The sequence below is a fragment of the Oreochromis niloticus genome, linkage group LG22 (assembly GCF_001858045.2).
Source record: "Oreochromis niloticus isolate F11D_XX linkage group LG22, O_niloticus_UMD_NMBU, whole genome shotgun sequence".
In the NCBI taxonomy this organism is placed as follows: domain Eukaryota; kingdom Metazoa; phylum Chordata; class Actinopteri; order Cichliformes; family Cichlidae; genus Oreochromis; species Oreochromis niloticus.
In genome coordinates, this window is record NC_031985.2 from 18319001 (window position 1) to 18337218 (window position 18218).

The 18218-nt window shown below is 39.7% G+C and overlaps 2 protein-coding genes and 1 long non-coding RNA gene across 4 annotated transcripts; 1 reads left to right on the forward strand and 2 right to left on the reverse strand.

The window, feature by feature from the left end:
• Positions 1-1636: 1636 nt before the first annotated feature.
• On the reverse strand, positions 1637-5534 carry cfap20 (cilia and flagella associated protein 20). Of its 2 annotated transcripts, none has more exons than XM_005478432.4 (6): positions 5178-5534; positions 3832-3911; positions 3381-3492; positions 3098-3286; positions 2875-2988; positions 1637-2746 (listed from the first exon to the last, which is right to left on the reverse strand). In XM_005478432.4, exons 1-6 carry the CDS (start codon positions 5259-5261, stop codon positions 2744-2746), a joined length of 582 nt encoding a protein of 193 aa, XP_005478489.1. In that variant the 5' UTR covers positions 5262-5534; the 3' UTR covers positions 1637-2743. The 2 variants fall into 2 exon arrangements, with proteins under 2 accessions (XP_005478489.1, XP_003444067.1); XM_003444019.5 differs by having other exon boundaries at positions 1637-2749; positions 5178-5533.
• A 4660-nt stretch (positions 5535-10194) lies between these two features.
• On the forward strand, positions 10195-17540 carry LOC100690546 (G-protein coupled receptor 20). The gene is made up of 5 exons (XM_025902111.1): positions 10195-10637; positions 14167-14380; positions 14658-14914; positions 15324-15456; positions 15837-17540. The coding sequence occupies exons 2-5, from the start codon at positions 14195-14197 to the stop codon at positions 16485-16487; spliced, it is 1227 nt and encodes a 408-aa protein (XP_025757896.1). The 5' UTR covers positions 10195-10637; positions 14167-14194; the 3' UTR covers positions 16488-17540.
• On the reverse strand, positions 11326-15959 carry LOC112843457 (uncharacterized). Its single transcript, XR_003215797.1, has 3 exons — positions 15896-15959; positions 15343-15525; positions 11326-11623 (listed from the first exon to the last, which is right to left on the reverse strand). It is a non-coding gene; the product is annotated as an uncharacterized LOC112843457 (long non-coding RNA).
• Positions 17541-18218: the final 678 nt, after the last annotated feature.

The following is an 18218-nucleotide window of genomic DNA, read 5'->3' on the forward strand; positions in this document are numbered from 1 at the left end:
GGATTATCCTAAATCCTGTACTTAATGTTATAGCGCATCAAAAGCAGTTATGGTAATCATTCTTTATAAACTACTAAAAGCAAGCAGCATTATTAGCAGAGACCCCGTGATGATGTCTTTTGATCCATCCATCCATTCTATCTACTCAAAACTGAGGACACATTAGTACCTAAAACACTTTATTGTATAGAAAGCAACTCTGGTTTTTTTCCAACACTGGGATGGAAATTTTCCTAATTTGTCTATACTAATTACATTTTGGACCAAATCGCCTCATCACATTGACCTTGCTGACAGAGAAGCTCTACTCCTGCAAGAAATAAATGGACAACTGTTAGACTAATACACATTTTGACTGAGAGGTGCCATGAATACATCACGTGACTGTAATACCTTATTAGCATTTACGTGTGTGGAGGGGCGTACTTTTTTTTTTTTTTTTTTGGAAGCTTTATCACATTTTAGACATACAGTTAAGTAAAACAGGGATCATATAAAAGATGACATTGAAGTATTACAATGAGGAGCAATGAAAGTGACGGGGACAATGAGATAAAAGTGAGTACTAAAATAAATTAAGGAGAACATAAAAGTTTGGAAGAGCCAAAATCAAGTTAGCAGTTTCAAATGGTTACAGATGTTAACAGTCTTGAGAGCCTTAGTGTTTTTTGATGAGGAGATTGTCCTTATATATTGTGCGAGTTCCATTTTTAATACAAGAAGTTCAGGTTTTCTGCCGAGGACTTTGCTTTTGTGTATGTGAAATTTTGCCAAAAATAAAACCATATTTATAAAGAAGAAAGCATCATTGTCCTTGTTTTTAAAATTATAATAGCCAAAGATAACATCCTTGTAGTATAGTTGCAAATTAGGGAGAACAGAGTCAGTAATAAACTTGTGGAAGTCCTTCCAGAATTTACATGTAAATTTACATGACCAAAACAAATGAGTAACAATTTACATTTATTTCAGCCATAAATTTGGACAAATATTGTTTGGTGGGGTAAAACTTATGAATTAATTTGAACGAAATCTCTTTAACTTTGTTCGTTAAAAGAAACCTTTGTGGTAAAGTCCAAACTTTTTTCCATTCAATATCTGTTACAAAATTGGCCCAATAAAATATGGCTGATGGAGGGACGTACTAACCATGGACTTCTGGTTCTGAACATGCAGGTAGAGTTTAAACTCAGCTGGAAGCTCATGCTCAGAGTACAGTCTGTTGGAAAATACACCCTCTACACCCGCTGCTTAACTTTTTGTCCCATATTTGAAGAGGTTTGCTGCCGATGCTGTATAAGAGACAAAACACGCACTGGGAGGTGTTTTTAAACATCCTTGAGCTCACTCCACAGACATTAAGCACGACTTTGAGACCCTGCAAGCAGCGTTCGCTGGTTGCTATTACACGTGAGTCGTTTGTTTACGGGTTTTCTTTTCCCTTATACTAGTTCCGGGTGAAAAAAAACCCGTCTCGCTGAAGATGCTTAATTTAAATAAAAATCTGAGGAAATAATTATTGTGTGAATCTTTCTCAAAAAAAAAAAAAAAAATCTTCATTCTATTTTGTGTAGCCAGGGAATGGAACCGATCCATAAACACAACTCGGTTGTGGTGGTAACAGAAAACCTGAAGATTTTTTTTTTCCCAAAAAACTTTATTACAACCTGGTAATAAACAGCACAAGTAATAAATACACCTGAATAAAACACAGAAGAAACAAAATGAAGCAGATCAAGCAGAAAAAGCCTGCCTAAAACAAACAGGCTAGAGCTTGATAATGTTAACATAAAGGCTTTTATCTAAACACACATTCTGTTTTTATAGATATTTATTTTGTAAAGAAACCACTGGTAGGCATTTATTTAATACAAAATCTAAAATTATAATTATTAATATTGTAAATTAACAGGTGTTTTTATGGGATTGGGCTAGAAGTAGTTAGCCTAATCAAAATAAATGTCACAATCATCACAGCATCTAAACATATTTCTATAATAGAGAGCCAAATCTGAGAAACCTTTTAGCAAATATAAAACTACTGACATGTAAAATAACAGGATTAAAATCAGATAGAAGCAAGTGTCAGGATCTTATTTGTTTAAAGGACCAGAGGTAAAGATCATATTTTGTTCCTGTCAAGTGTTACAGCTTTAATAGCAACAACGATTTATTGAAACTAAGTCTTTCTGCTGATATTCATACCTCTAGTACAAGAAAAAAATAAAGGGATTCTGCATTGTGTCAGAAGGAAATATAGACAAGGGCATAAGGTGGTTAACATTCATAAATACTATTTAGGATGCACAGGATGGTGGCAAACTGAAAAAACCCCCCAGAATAATGGACATGGTGGACTTTTAAAAAATACCTGTAGCCAGAGGACTTAACATCATTTAGCCTGAGTGATTTAAATAAATCAACAAACCATGGAATTTAATTGTATTTATGGGCAAATTTTAATTTTGAACAGTAAATCTCTTTCTTTTTGGTAAAGACTTACAAAATAAGCAGTGGGCCTGTAAGCTGTTTGCAGTTAACATTGTATGAGCCAGAAGTTCCACCGCAACTGACAACACACAGACAACTACTGCGTGTATTTGCAATGTGGACCATTTTATTAAAACTGTGCAGAGACTCACGAAAAAGTCAAAACTAAATGAACACTGAATGTCTATAATGCTGTCACAACTAAAACTCCAAATCACATCGGGGGGGGGGGGGCTGCACACCGCAAGAAGCTCTACTGCTGCAAGACACAAACAGACAAGTGTTAGACTTCTACACAACATTTTTACAGACTGAGAGCTGAAATGGTAACTTTTTGACTGTAATACTGTATTAGCGTTCACGTATATGGAGAGATGTACTCACCTTGGCCTTCTGATTCTGGACAGGCAGGTAGAGTTTAAACTCAGCTGGAAGCTCATCCTCAGAGTACAGTCTGTCGGAGAAATACACCCTCCTTATCCGACAGTTAGCATGAATCTGAGGGGGGAAACAGAGCAGATGTTAAAAAGAGAAAAAGGATTATTGTGTCAAATTGTTACTATAGAGAAACAGGAAAGACTCAGAGGTTCCTCATGTGTGCACTAACCTGTACACGTAGCGTCTCTGTGTAATTGGTTCCATAAGCCCTCCTGGTGAAGTCGGACAGGTTGAACTGAATCTGGTTCCAGCCGTCATCGAGCCTCATGGGCATGGTGCAGATGAAGGGCTTCACCCTCGTCGTGCTCTGATAATTACTCGCTCGAAACCGCCGGCGAACATTTTTATCATCCAGAACCTGAGAGGGAGATATGAGACACACGTAGCACCAGGTCTATGGTAGATTCCCAGACTGTATGTTAGCCAATCACAGAGCATTTAAATGTCTCTACCTGGACCTCAAAGGTGAAGTATTTCTTGAGGTTTTTAATGATCATCACCAAAAAGGGGAGTTTGATCCCCAGGGTCTTCTTGGGGTCTGCGGGGCATGTTATGTAGGTGGTGCTGTAGGGAGGACAGAGTTGATGAAGCTAGGATGGGCGAGACTTAAATACCGGATTTATCTCAGTTATTTAACAAGACAAAAATATTAAAGAAAGTAAATCTAATTACTATGCCTGGGATCTACATGATACATTAATGTACACATACTTCAAACAGAACACAAAGACATATTATACACAAAGTGAAGACAATCAATGTACACAAGAGCTTGAAAAAAAGAATATCCTGTTAAATATGCCAGGACTGCAATAGTGTATATAATTATATAATAATGTATATTATTATAATTTTCACTTTATATCCTGTGCATTTGATTAATAAATAAACAGACAAACTCACCTGACATTTGTTCCCTCAATCTCCAGCACATTTGAATGTATGTCATTGTCCGAGACTCTCTTTATGTGACCGTTTCTCACCTGTGAAAACCCAGAAATAGATTTGTTCCCTTATTTTCAATGGAGAAATTAGGACGTTTCCCAGAGCCAGAGTGCTGTATGGCGTACCAACTGTAAAACCCCCTGAATCAGATGTGGGATATCTAAACAAAACTAATGAATGAAGAAGGCATGTCTCATATCTAAAGTCAGATTTGTCAACCAGGGATTGTGACTGCCCAATCCGCAAAGCACTGAACCTATTACTTGCTTTTCAAGCTTTGAGTTTTTCTATCCAACTGTCGCCAAGTCCTTGCACATAGGGGGTCATCTCACTGTTGGAGTTTTCTCTGTATTACTGTAGGTATCTTACATTATAATATAAAGCATCTCGAGTCAACTGTTGTCGTGATTTGGTGCTATATAAAATTGAATTGAAATGAATTACAGAGGTTTGGAGACAACACTGGGTGGTGCTGCCCGACCTCCGGGTTAGAGATCAGTTGTTGCTTCAGAGGAGTTCAAGTATCTCTGGATCTTGCTTATGGGCAAGGAGAGACGGGAGTAGGAGACTGACAGATGGAGTGGTGTGGCGTGTGCAATGATGCAGACCGTGAAGAGAGAGCTTAGCATTAACGGAAACTGTCAATTTAGCAGTCGCTCAAAAGAATAGAATCGTGGATACAAGTAGCAAAAATATTCCCTCAGAGATAGGGTGAGGAGCTCAGACACGCTGGAGAGATTATGTCTCTTGGGTGAGCTTAGGAACGCCACCGTGTACCCCCGGACAAGGTGATGGGAAATGCGAAGTCTGAGTCTATCTACTTAGAGCGCTTTCTTGCAACCTGGACTTGGGTACGCGGCAGAAAATTAATGAATGGATGGATATCTCATATCTCAGATCATTTGTCACCACTGCATAGATGGCCTTGCAGAGAGGACTGCAAAGCTCATACTTGAATATCTGACCAGCAACAGCTCCTGTTTAGCACATTAGCCTGTAAAACCGTGTAAATGGCACCAATGACTCAATCAAGCGACTGTAACTTCAATTACTGATGTGTGACTAGGTTAGCAACTTAGCAGCACTGCCTCCGTGGCTACCCTGTATCATGTTGCTTTTACAAGTAATCAACAAGAACTGCGGGTAGTGAATTTAAAGTGGATCTAGAAAACGTTCACAGCCATAAAACAGTGCGAAGTTTAACATCCTAAGAGGGGGGTGAGTGCACATGATGCTAGCCAGTTTTAGCCCCGCTCGCTAAGCCAACATTTAGCTCCCTGCTTCCGTTCTGAGCCGCTGCTTACCTTTTTGTCCCATATCTGGAGAGGTTTGCTGCCGATACTATATAAAATAGACAAAAAACCGCTCTGGAATGTGTTCTTAAACATTTTCCTTGGGCTCAGCAGACGGTCAATGTGCACGTAGTGTAACCGTTTGTTTACAGGTTTAATTTCCGCCTCCAACTTTTCTGGTTCCGTGTGCTAGAATATAAACCGTTCCGCTAACAGAAACTACCACGTTGTCACTCAGAATAAAAAAGAGAAATCGGTTTCACTGAGTGGTCGAATATTCCCACACGGCGTCAATCAGAAAGAAGGCAGCGGATGTCTCGTTTTTATTTTGGTGTTGCTGGGGAACGAAAATCATCTGACGTTGTTCATGCCGGTTAATAAATGCTGACGCTTCTCGGTCGCCGTGGTAACAGTGTAAGCGTAAAACACAAGTGTTTAACATAATATCGTCTAGAAGTCGCCGAAATAACCAAAGCACCTTTCACGTTTGATGATTCTTGTTTCAGTTACTGAATGCATGATATAATAAAAACTCCCTAATCATAAACTAATTCAAAATGATATCTTGAGCTGCCCGATTCTCACCGCCTGCAGCCAGATCCATATGCGCGTCTCCAAAGAATTTTAGGACTTTAGGACCTTTAAAAGTACAGGTGCACTTCTCTTTAGTTTGGAGAGGGGAGCTTTCACACATAGCTTCAGTAACTAAACAGGGCTGCACAGCTCTGATCCTCCATTACAGGTGTCAGGATATTATCTGTACAGTTCCTGTAGAGGGATGATGCAGCATTACACAGCATTATAAACAAGGCACCCTAGATCTGCTGGAGTTTTCTATGGTCTGTAGAGGTGGGAGGATCCATCCAAATATTGATAGTATCAATACCAACTAAATATTGGCATCAGAATGACACTAGCACAATGGGATTGATACTTTGCTTTAATCATCTTAAGTTCAGTATGTAGCCCACCTAATTATGAAAGTATACCTCTATGCACTATGAAAAATGTATGAACCTTTTTGTCATGTCTTTCTCTTAAATCTGTTTTATTTATAGCCTGTAGCACATTGAAACAACAGAAGTTGACCCAAAGTGCTTTAATGACAGGTTCCAGGTCTAAGACCCCCCCCCAAAACCCCTGTTTCAAAATACACGAAAAGTTGAAAGGTGAATTTTGCTGTTTTAACTCATCACTCATCACGTCATTAAAATGTGTTCAGGAATTGCAAATTCAAAGTGATTTATCTCATAAATCGCGACACACTGCGCTCTCCTAAATAAACTGGCTTTATGGGTTGAAATCAGCAATACTGACCTTGTATTTACTTGGTATCGCATCTATTCCTAAATTTGCTGTGTCACACAGCAATAATGGTCTGAAACCCTGAGTTTTCTTATGAAGGGCTCAAAATTGCAATTCTGATGCTTTTTTTGCAAGGTTTTTTTGGGAAGTTGTGGATATGTTGTGAGTATAGGTCAGGGGTCTGCAACCTTTTACACCCAAAGAGCCATTTGGACCCGGTTTCCACGCAAAAGAAAACACTGGGAGCCGCAAATACTTTTTGACATCTAAAATGAAGATAACACTGTATATATTGTTTTCTTATCTTTATGCTTTGTGTGAATGGTAAATGGTAAATGGACTGGTTCTTATATAGCGCTTTTCTACTCATCTGAGCACTCAAAGCGCTTTACACAACTTGTGCATTCACCCATTCACACCCATTCGCACAAACACATCTTTCTAAGTGCTTCATAGCTAACATTCACACACATTCATACTCCGACGGATGCATCGGAGAGCAATTTGGGGTTAGTATCTTGCCCAAGGATATTTGGCATATAGACTAGGGGAAGCCAGGAATCGAACCACCAACCTTCCGATCAGTGGATGACCTGCTCTACCACCTGAGCAACTAAGGTGTGCTGCTTATGAAATCCATGAAGTGCTACAGAGAAAATTAAATTATATTTATGTAATCAACACATTTTGAACTCTTAAAGAAATATAACAAAAGGAAAGACACCCAGCTGAACTAAAATGATCCATGTAGCAAACAAAAACTGTTGTGAGCCGCCACCCTTATATCGCCTTTGCGCTGTTGGAGCCTTGACCTGACTCTTAAAAAATAATTGGAAAAAAGCACTATGCTGCTGAAAATGAAAAATAGATATTTGCAAAATTCTGCCTAAATATGTATTTTACCTGGTTAATGCGTGCGGCGGGACGTGGTTTGCAGCGCCGCTGCAGGGGAGGCGGACGCACCTGAGCGACACCCGCAATCACGCCTCGCTGCCTTTACGTCTGCGTTATCTATGCTGTTGTGTTGTTGGTGGTGTATGTCGGACTGTGAGCTGAAAAGCTACAGCCGGCTGTATGCGTACAGCAACCGTGTGTGAAAAGTGGTCAATAAAGAGGTTCTCAAAAGCATGCTCATGGAAACATCGTCGGGTCTGCCGTGATTTGTTTACAATGGGACTTCTGCTCCTGAACCTCTGCGCACAGAGTCCGCAAATCGGGGCTATACGAAGTCAGTTTACGCAGGACTGTCATCTGTCAGGCGTGAACGGTGTTTGTCTTTAACATAGTTCACGGTGGAGAACAGCTGCTGACATAATGTGGATCCGAAGATCCATAATTGGCCTACCTGGGGTTGAAAGTCTCGATAAATGCACGGCGTTTCGGCGGGTATACCGGCTTCCGCGAGTGTGACTCTTATTTTGAGCGATGAAAAAATAATAGAATATAATTTTATTTTTACATTTCAATATCACAATAATCTTCCAACTTAGAACTACGAGTTAAAAAGAACTAACATAAATAAAATACACTTCAGCTAAATACTTCTAATGTATTTGCCCAAACCACACGGAGCCGCAGTATAAGGACTAAAGAGCCGCATGCGGCTCCGGAGCCGCAGGTTGCCGACCCCTGGTATAGGTAAAGGTAAGGATTATTCCTAAGGAGGGAAATGTATTATTGTAGGAAGAAGCTAATGGGCACTTTCTTTTCTTTTCTTTCTGAATGTTTTTTTCTTTGGCTCATCAGAATTTACTCAGGTATAGTACAAGTCACAGTGACCCAGATGCTTAATAATATTATCTGAGGTCTTACCTGTCCATAGAGACCAAGATTATTCATGTTGATCTGATAATAGTGAAGCTACTCTTTATTTATTTCGGGTATTTCCTTACACTGACAGAAAAGTGGGTCGACATTGAAGTTGACATCAAGGCGAACATCATACTTAAGGATTTAATGACTTTCTAAACTTAATACTGAAGTAATGATTCTAAATGATGTCTTAACTATCATTGAGTCCTGCAGTGGGTATCAGGACATTATCAATCCATAATTTAACATATCATTGAACCATGACACTGCCCTTGAATCCTACCTTAAAGAGCATTCATCTGGCAGCCATATCCTCTGCTTTTTCTGCTTAGACTAATACATTAGCCTCGCTGACCTGAAAAGGCAGATAGAGTCTAGTCCAGCCCCCATCCTATCTTATTTAACTCCAGCTTCTAGAAAATGAAATCAACCTCAACTGTTAATTTCTAATCTTGTCCATCCTGGTCAACCCCAATAAAAATCTTAACATCTTCAACTCTGCCACCTCCACCTTGGCCTCTTCTGCCACTGTCTCCAAACCATACATTAAAGCAGGTCTCATTACAACCATATAAACCTTCCTTTTCACTGCTGTCGCCATCCTTCAGTTACAAAACACCCCTGAATCTTATTTTCAGCCTGCCTGCACTCTCTTCTTCACTTCTCTCATGCACTGTCTGTTGGCTCTCTACCACCTGCTAAAATCTGTAACAGGGCTATTTCAGTCTGAACAGAAGACCTACTGAAAGCTAAAAAAAAATCCCTCTCAGCCTAACAAAATATGTTTGTTTTACGCATGAGGTTTTAGCTCCTCTCTGCTTGTTAAATGCCTGCAGACTTGCCCTTGTCTGCAAGCCAAGATAATTCCTCTGACATTTCCAATTTTGCTGAAATTACACAGCATACTTTACAGCACCTATGTGCTGAAACTCCGTTTAAGTTGTAAAACTGCTGGAGTGCCCCTTAATTCCCTAATACATCCACCCCAAACGTTTCTAGAAATAGATTTCCTATGCACAACTTAATTTAAGCACTCTTTCCACCCTCTAAATTCCGCCGAAGTGTCAAGCGCGACATCCTTCCTCCGTCTCCAACACTTTAAACATCTGGCAAAGATTTCAAATATTTAAACAAGCCAAGAAACATTCAATCAAACATTAACCAGGCACTTTGTATAATGACATCACCAACGGCGCAGCATAAATCAAAAGCCTCCTTTTGGCTTTTTTCACAGGTATTACTGCCGCAGGACTTTATTTGACATTTTGATGTTAGCCACACACAACCGCAAACATATTCAATGGGACAGATGTTACAGCTGTTTATCCTCCTGTGAGTTTATTAGGTGACGCTTCTTTGTGGTGAAAGAAATGTAAAGTGATCCCTTCTCTACTCTTTATCTATCTTTCATTATGAAGGTGTCCTCTCCCATTTTTATAAGTGTGTGTTGGTTCACGGGTTCACAGGCTGGCAGCTTCATAAAAACATCTACAGAAACAGTTTATGCTGCGTTGTCTGCTTTATACTTTTATTTTGCTCTTCACTTCTCTAATTGAATCATGTATTTACACAGAGACAAACGTATATTTTTTCTCTCTAACGCTGTCCGAGTGGGACCACCCTGGAGACAGCTTTAAATAAACGATTTTGAAATCACACTTGAATGAAACTGCCTTTTGTTTTTGTCCCACAGAGACAGGGCAGTCTTCCCTCCAGCTCTTTCTAATTTTTCCTCTTCCTTTTAGCCTGCCAGCCACTTACTCTTTTCTTGTTATTCCCAATCCAACTGTTATCCATCAGCGTACATGTTCCTCTTCTGCTTTTCGACACCTTGGACGCTCAAGCCTTGTCTTTGCATTGCCTTTCCAAATCCCTGTTTCAGATGAAATATATTAGAAGATGTCCTATTTGACAAGAGGCCGAGAAAGAAAAGAAGCTCAAACTAAAGAGGTGGAAAATGAGACAAAGCAGAAACTGTAAGGTGGGAGAAGACGGGGAATGAGAAGAAAGAAAATGACAGAGTTATTTGATACATTTTTGATACATCTTCATTACATTTTGTGTTATATGGGATATGAAAGAAATGAGTTAAAGAGGAGGTCCGCCTGTTGAACTCTACTTTCCATTGGAGGACTCTCTCCGCCCCAGAGCTTCACATCTGACTCTCTGGGCCTATTCTTTCCTTACCTTTTAGCAAATTACTGAAAGACCAAAGGATGTACGAAATGAAGAGGAGATAAAAGTATGAAATTAAAAGCAACTGAGGATCTCTTTATTTATATCATCGGACAACAAGGACTTTTGCACAAGTCTACTGCATGAGGATTTCTTTTCCACACTTTTTCTCTTCTCCAGGTACGTTTAATCCATTCAGTCATCATTATTTGATTCTGATTTTCTTTTTGTTTTTTCTGGTTGTGTTTTTTTCATTTTCTGAGCAGCAGTTTTAAGGTTCTTTGTGTACATTTGTCCTCCTGGAGATATCCACATCATTTTCACCCTACAGTACTTTCCCTCTGGTACATGCATGTTACAGGTTTTTTTCATTGGAAATTGTACACAAAAAGGAGTTTTCATTCTTTTAAGAGTGCAAAATGTAAAGTTTAAAAAGCTTGAATTTAACTCGTGAGGGTTTAGCTCAAAGGAAGACCTGATAGATTTAGATATGATTTTATATGATCTAGTCATTTCATTTAAAAGTGAACCTATGAAGCAAATGCACGTCTGCATCTGTAAAGTCTGCAGGTGCTGGGCGGCAGTGATTAACACAATGTTAAAAAACATTTGCAGGCTTCAGAGTCATTCACTGGTTTATCTTTAATATAATAATTTTATCACATATTTTACCATAACCATAAAGTTTCAAAGAAGATAGCTGCTTGGAGAGTTTTTTCCTTTTTTAAAATCCAGGCTGACAGCCATGTTTTATCTAACTGTCTTATGATGATGAAGAGTGGAAAGACCTCTCTCAGCGGCACATGTTATCCAATGGGAGCTCATCCGTCTCTGGTTTTTATAAGGAAAGACACTTTTGGCCAAAATGAGAGGATCTGCTGAGTAAAATATGGCATTATTTAAGACATTTATCTTTTATAAAATTACTTTTTTTAAAGTAAAGGAGGACATTTTTAATGTATGTTTTTTCTGATGTCGAATAGTCAGGAGTAAATAAACATTTTTTGTGAGATTTAATTTGGGGCTTTTAGAAACGCATTAACAGGGACAGAAAGTGTGAGGGAGAAGATGAAAGATGGGCAGACTCAAATCCAGGCTGCTTCTTAAAGGACTTGAGTTGCTTGTATGTGATGTGCAAGCTCTGCCAGGGGAGCTCCACAGATTTGCTGAAAGAAAAAAAAAATCATTTTAGCTCCCATGATACATCAGATGAAACAAGCTGAAACTAACTTTTAAGCCAACTTGGCTAAAGGTCCTGTAAGGGCTCTGGATGAACTCAGAACAACTACAGAGATTGTACAACAACAAGTTTATTTCCATAGAAAATGAGTGTGATAAGTTTCAAAGCTCTGGGAAAAGTTAGTACATTCAAGTTAAGGGTGAAACAGTTTTGGCCAACTAATGAATAGCTTGTTTGGCCAGTTCTTCTTAAGCAGAACATAACAAATTCACTAATGTCGTAACGCCTTATTTATCACACTGTTTTATCTGTTCCCGCCTGCCTTTGAAATATCAACACTATTTTTGGCCAGTCTTTTAACTTCTTTAAGCCCCTTGAAAGTGAACACAGTCCAGCCGTTTTTTAAACAGGACATGTTGCACTGATCACGTTTATCTGGTTAAGACAACCGTCTACATCATGTTCAACACAACACATGTCAGTGGTGTGTTAAATAGCCGCGCACGCTGGCAGGGTTCATCTTAATGCTGTGCTCCGTCTTTGAAGTAACACACACGGTCGTGTACTTAACTTTGTTGAGAGTGTCACATCCTTTTAGGGAGGAGATGAAGATGGATACAGTTGCCTCTACGATACAAGAGCACATTGTTTATAGGATCGGGATTTCCAAAGTCTCTCTGTCTGGATTCATTTCTGCTGATGTTGGCCATGGTTTCATCCCTAGAAGTCACAGCTATCTCCTTTAGTTTTTAGTGTGCGTATGTGTGTGTCTTTGTGTGTGTGTGAGTTTGGAGAACTAAGCTGTTTGAAACTATTTACCATACAGTATCCAAGGCTGAGTCCAGGATAAAAGGTTAGGGCATCTGTCTTTAAATTACTGCCGGGAGGCTGTAATGAAGACGCCCTGATATTACTGAACAATCTGAGGGAAAAAAAAAGGTTAAAAAAAAAGTAGATAGAATGAGTCTGGATATAATCCTAAAAAGCTTTTACCCTTTAGAAAAGAAAAGAATCTGAAAGATTTGTTTTCCTCACTACATTAACAAAGTAATAAATGATTAAAAATGCCTTAAGTGCTACAGTATTTTTTAAGGTATCCATCAAGAAATAGTACTTTACTTCTGCAACTGCCTTAATTCTTTGTGGCATGGATTTAGCAAGGTACTAAAAACATTATTCACAGGTTTTGGTCCACATTGACATGATAGCATCACACGGTTGCTGCAGATTTGTCAGCTGCACATCATTGTGAATCTCCTGTTCCACCACATCTCAAAGGCGGTCTATTGGATTGAGATCCAGTAATTGTGGGGGACACCTGAGTACAGTGAACTCACTGTCATGTTCAAGAAACCAGTTTGAAATGATTTGACCTTTGTGGCCTGGTTTGTTATCCTGCTAGAAGTAGCCATCAGACAATGTGTACTCTGTGGTCATAATTGGACATGGTCAGCAACAATAAACTATGATCTTTGAGTACTAAGGGGCCAAAAGTGTGCCAGGAAAATTTGTTCCACACCATTACATCATCACCACTACCACCTTTGATACAAAGCAGGAAGGATGGATCCATTCTTTCATGTTGTTTACACCAATTTCTGACCTTACCAGCAGAAACTGAGACTAATCAGACCAGACAGCATTGTACAATTTTGGTGAGAGGAGTAGCAATCATTATGGACTTCTGCTGCTGTAGTCAATCTGTTTCAAGCTTCAGCATGTTATGCATCCAAAAAAGCTCTTCTGTATGCCTTGACTTGTTCTTTTTGAGTATTTTTGAGATACTGTCTTCCTATCAGCCCAAAGTAGTCTGGTCAGTTTCCTCTGGCCTCTGACATCAGCAAGACATTATCCTTTTTAGAACTGCCACTCACTGGATATTTTCTCGTCTTTTGGATCATTCTAAATGGTTGCATGGGAAAATCCCAGTAGATCAGCAGTTTCTGGAATACTCAGACTACTTCATCTGGCACCAATAGTCATACCACGTCCAGTCATTCAAATCACTTTTCTTCCCTATTCTGATGCTCAGCTTCACCTGAACAGGTTGTCCAAATGCAGAGAGTTGCTGCCACGTGATTAGCTGATTAAATATATTAATGTTGATGAACGGCTGAGCAGCTGTGCCTAATGAAATGTCCAGGTGACCGTATTTCTCTTTATTTAGTCCACTTGCTTCATTATTATTGTGGGTTTTTTAACTGAAAATAACAACAAGCAGTTGTTTTATTCATCAGCTATACATTAACAGTCTGGTAACACAATCCCAGTTCCAATAACTAGCTTTCTGAAGGATTTTGCATTGTTACCATGGAAATAATACGTTGAAAGTGTGAAAGCAGATGTTATGCTGGACTTCCAGTTGAGATTACTACTATAGTAAAGGAATTATTCCTCTAAAGTTGACATAACATAATATAGACATTGTAATTTGTTTTTATTTGTATTTATTGATTTAAGTAAAACATTGTAAATCTTTTTTTTCTTTTTTTTTTCTTTTACTTTACTTCACTCCCTGATTCTCACCAGCCTACCTGTCATTCATCTTTTCCAACCAATGGAGAGCCTTCTCACCAACATCAGCTCCAACTCCACTGCTGAGCCTCTCCTGTCACTTTTCAACTCACACCAAACTAACTGCAACACCTGGGACCAGGAATGGGGGACCGCATACCTGCACAGGTTAGCCCACCTGGACATGCAGCTGTATCAAGATTTCTACACCGTCTGGGTTTTTCTGATGGTAAGATCAAATGCTGAATAAATCTTATGTTACACTCCAGTATTTGCTATTTCTGTGCAGTTACTTAAGTTGTTTTTACACTTGTTTAGGGTAAGCAGATAAAAGCAAGGACCCCGCCTAAAAAATTAAATAGATTAAGACTCAATAATAGCATAAAATCCTGCACACAGCACCTGTGCACTTCAGAATATCCCAGACTGAGAAGACACTAAGCCTTTAAATATGTAAGTAGCTGTGCATGACCAATAAACTAAGGGTCCATCCCTCCCTGCTGCAGGTGTTTAACTGTCTGATGCTGGTGGTTGGTGTGGTCCTCAACAGCCTGGCTCTCTACGTTTTCTGCGGTGCCTCTGCACACTCTTCGGCCTCCGTGGTTTACACCATAAACCTGGCCGTGGCTGACCTGCTGGTGGCCCTGTCGCTGCCGGCTCGCATCGCTCTGTACCACAGTGGAGGGAGCTGTGTGGCCTGCTCATACGTCCACACCTTCAGCTACTTTGTCAATATGTACTGTAGTATCCTGTTTCTGACCAGGTGGGTGAGTCATAACCTCATTTATCACATAATGAGGAGCTGTTATGCTTTTCATTGTTTTTAGTTATGTGCATTCTTTTAGTTGGATGCTCATATTCAATGTGGTAACACACACAGATAACCCTGTGGACCAAGAGTTCGGCTTCTGGCTGGTCTAATTTCTTGATTTCCAGTTCTTGTGTCAAGGTGATATCAGTTTGGCATGGATTTCCTTATACCATCATCTCAGGCTAGGACTGAGATGAAAGAAGGTTTTGTTTGTGGAAGCCAGGCAAGGGGCAGCCAATCAGAAGAAAGGCAGGGTTTTAAGGCGTGAAGCCTTAAAGAAGCCTAGTATTCAAATTTATCTGAAAATAAATTGGAATAATATGTCTCCTCTACCAATATTCACTGATGGCTTTCTATTCAGCATCTGTATCGATCGGTACCTCGCTGTCGTCCACGCATCCAGTACCCTTCATCGTTGGAGGACCATAGGAGCGGCCAGGTGTGTCAGTGCCACCGTGTGGTTCATTGCAGTCGTGGTCACCTACTCTTTTCAGGTGAAGAGACACACTAAAAACCCAGCACACACAGGATGAGCTCTCAGTGTATGAAACCACAAAATCAACCTAAAAAGAGAAATAAATTAATTGCAATAATTGAGTTCATAATTTAGTCTATGAATTGGTTAATGACGCGGATTTAGTTTATCCTGAGTGTCAAAACTTATCAGTGATGACAAAACTGATGACTGTCAATTAATCAAATAGTGATTTTCATGAGGTTGCAAACAAAGTAGGAGGAGTCTTGGTTTGCAGAACAGTCAGGATCTAAAGAAGAGGAGAGCTGACAAGACTGTCAAGCTGAGACAAGCTAAAAATGCTAAAAAGCTAAATCATGATACAATCGCTCTCCTTTTTCTTTCTCCTTCTCTCTCTAGACCACAGCTTTGGAGCTCAGTTCCTCCTGCATGGTCCTCCCTGCCCTCTTCTATCTCACCATCCTGGAGTTTCTCCTCCCCCTGCTCGCCGTGGTGGTCTTCACTCTGCGCGTCACCTGTTTTCTCTCCTGCAGCCACAGCGGGATGCCCCACCAGAGCAGGGTGAGGAGGACTCGTGCCATCAGGCTTTTGGCCACCGTCCTGGTGGTCTTCACTGTGTGTTTCACACCCTTCCACGTCCGCCAGGTGCTGGTTTACTTCCAGTTCAGAGTGGCAGGGGAGGCGCCCGGGCAAGGGGCGAGGGATGTGCTTGCCTATCACATCACCGTGACCTTGAGCAGCCTGAACAGCTGCCTGGATCCAGTGGTTTACTGCTTTGTGACGGACAGCTTCAAGAGAATGTGGAGGACCAGGAGAAGGAGAGGCAGAGAGGAGGACGGGGAGGTGGGGTTTACAAGCGGCGTCGAAGGGGAGAGGAATTCGGTGAATAAATGCTCGGGTACAGCACTGGCGATAGCTCAGAGCATAGCCACACTAACGCTCACAAGCGCACCCCTCTCTGCAGCCAGCGCACACCACTCTGATTGGACAGGCGGCCATGTTTCAGAAACCAGTGATGGCATAGTTCAGAGAGACAGCTGGAGACAGTGACGCATATCGAGTTTGTTTTGCTGTGAAACCAATGAACTTAAACTGCTTCAAGTTTCAAAAGCTGCTGGATTACACATAGAAAAAAAACTATGTATGAGGGGAGTTGATGCTTGGCACCTCATCAAAGTTTATGATGTAAAAATTCTGATTGATAACTACGGGAAAAAAAACCCTTTTTATTCACAAACAAGCTTTTTATTTAGTCATTGTTCTTTCTGGATACTTCTTTAACACTCTTTGTAAATTCCTGCACACAATTTGAGTTAAACAACGCTATACCTGTCCCTTTATTCCCCTTCTCTCTCTCTTTTTAAACTAAAATTTGTCCATTGAAAATAAAAACAAAAATACAACAGTTGTATAGTAGGCAAATCCAGCAAACTACTGTGACTAAATCCTACTATTTAGAATGGAAATACTCCTTTTTTGTACTTTTGTGGACCATTTATTTGACTGCTTTGATTTTTTTATGCTGTATTTGACTCTGATTCATCAATATTTCTGTGTTGAGTCACACTGAATGTTGAAAGCCTTCAAAAATGACATCTGCAACATTAAAATGAAGAATAACAGATAGAGTTATGAGCAAAGCAAAGGGACTTTCAGAGGGTTGAAGTCTCGAGACACATAAATAGGATAAATGCACTCTTTGTGTGTATAAACATTTAGGGATACGCAGTGTGATGTTCTTTTAATGACTTGTTAATAATTTAAAAAATGATTAAATGGAATAATGTCAGCATCACAAAGACAGGAAATGATGAAAAACAAAAGCACTGCTTGTTTCTAGTACATCAGGTTATTTGGCTGGATTTAAATTTAGGCTACATTTTAGAGGCTGTGATCACACACATCCTCTCCATAATTCAGGACTCAGTAGATGCAAGTCAAATGTTTAGGAAATGGATGGATCAATCAAACTATGTACTAACATAAAGTCACTTTATCATAAATTTATTTTCTTCTTCTTCTCCTTGTTTGTTTGTCTCAGCATTGCTTGTTTTTGAGTCAGTGTCTGCTATTTTTACTGACTTGTTTGTCTTGTTTAGTGTATTAAATGATTTATATAAAGAAAATGCAGTGATGGTGGTACTTTTTGCAATTAAAGTGCTGTTTCTTTGGCTGTATCTGTTGTTATTAAAAGAAATAGTCACCAGACACTTTATTAGGTACATTCTTTTGACTCCTTGTTAAACACTTGAGCCTACCTGAGTATTGTTCATGATCATGGCTTTATGACCACAGTGTCTCCATCACCTGATGGCTGTACTCAGATGGCCTCCACAGTCACCAGGTCTCAGTAACTGCAGTAACTTTGATGCTGTCGTGTCAATATGCACCAAAATCTCTGGAATGTTTGCAGAACCTTGTTGAATCTGTGCTGCAAAGGATTAAGGCAGAAATGGGGTCCAACCTGGTACTAGGTGTACTTAATAAAATGTTTGATTTGTTCCACCAGAGGACAGCGTCTCCCTGCGGTGGAAGAATGTCGTCCAGAACAATCACACTGGCACTGATTCACAGTGGGGCTGTTCGTGAAAAATAACATTATCCAATAACAGATTATGGTATTTCATAGCTGCTGCTGTTATCCACTGAAATATCTGTGTGTTCTAAAGCAGGGTGAAAATAATTTGTGAATTATGAATTGAATTTATAAATTAAAAAAAGATTTATGACTACTCTCCTACACAAAAAGATTTTAATGGATTTGTGTATTAAGTGCATAAA

Excerpts from the sequence above, each read along its gene's own strand:
- cfap20 (XM_003444019.5), bottom strand. The coding sequence starts at position 5,261 with ATGTTTAAGAACACATTCCAGAGCGGTTTTTTGTCTATTTTATATAGT. Across the intron at positions 3,912-5,177 it reads TCCAGATATGGGACAAAAAG|GTGAGAAACGGTCACATAAA; the intron begins GTAAGCAGCGGC and ends GGGTTTTCACAG. Across the intron at positions 3,287-3,380 it reads ACTTCACCTTTGAGGTCCAG|GTTCTGGATGATAAAAATGT; the intron begins GTAGAGACATTT and ends TCTCCCTCTCAG.
- LOC100690546 (XM_025902111.1), top strand. The coding sequence starts at position 14,195 with ATGGAGAGCCTTCTCACCAACATCAGCTCCAACTCCACTGCTGAGCCT. Across the intron at positions 14,915-15,323 it reads AGTATCCTGTTTCTGACCAG|CATCTGTATCGATCGGTACC; the intron begins GTGGGTGAGTCA and ends CTTTCTATTCAG. Across the intron at positions 15,457-15,836 it reads TGGTCACCTACTCTTTTCAG|ACCACAGCTTTGGAGCTCAG; the intron begins GTGAAGAGACAC and ends TTCTCTCTCTAG.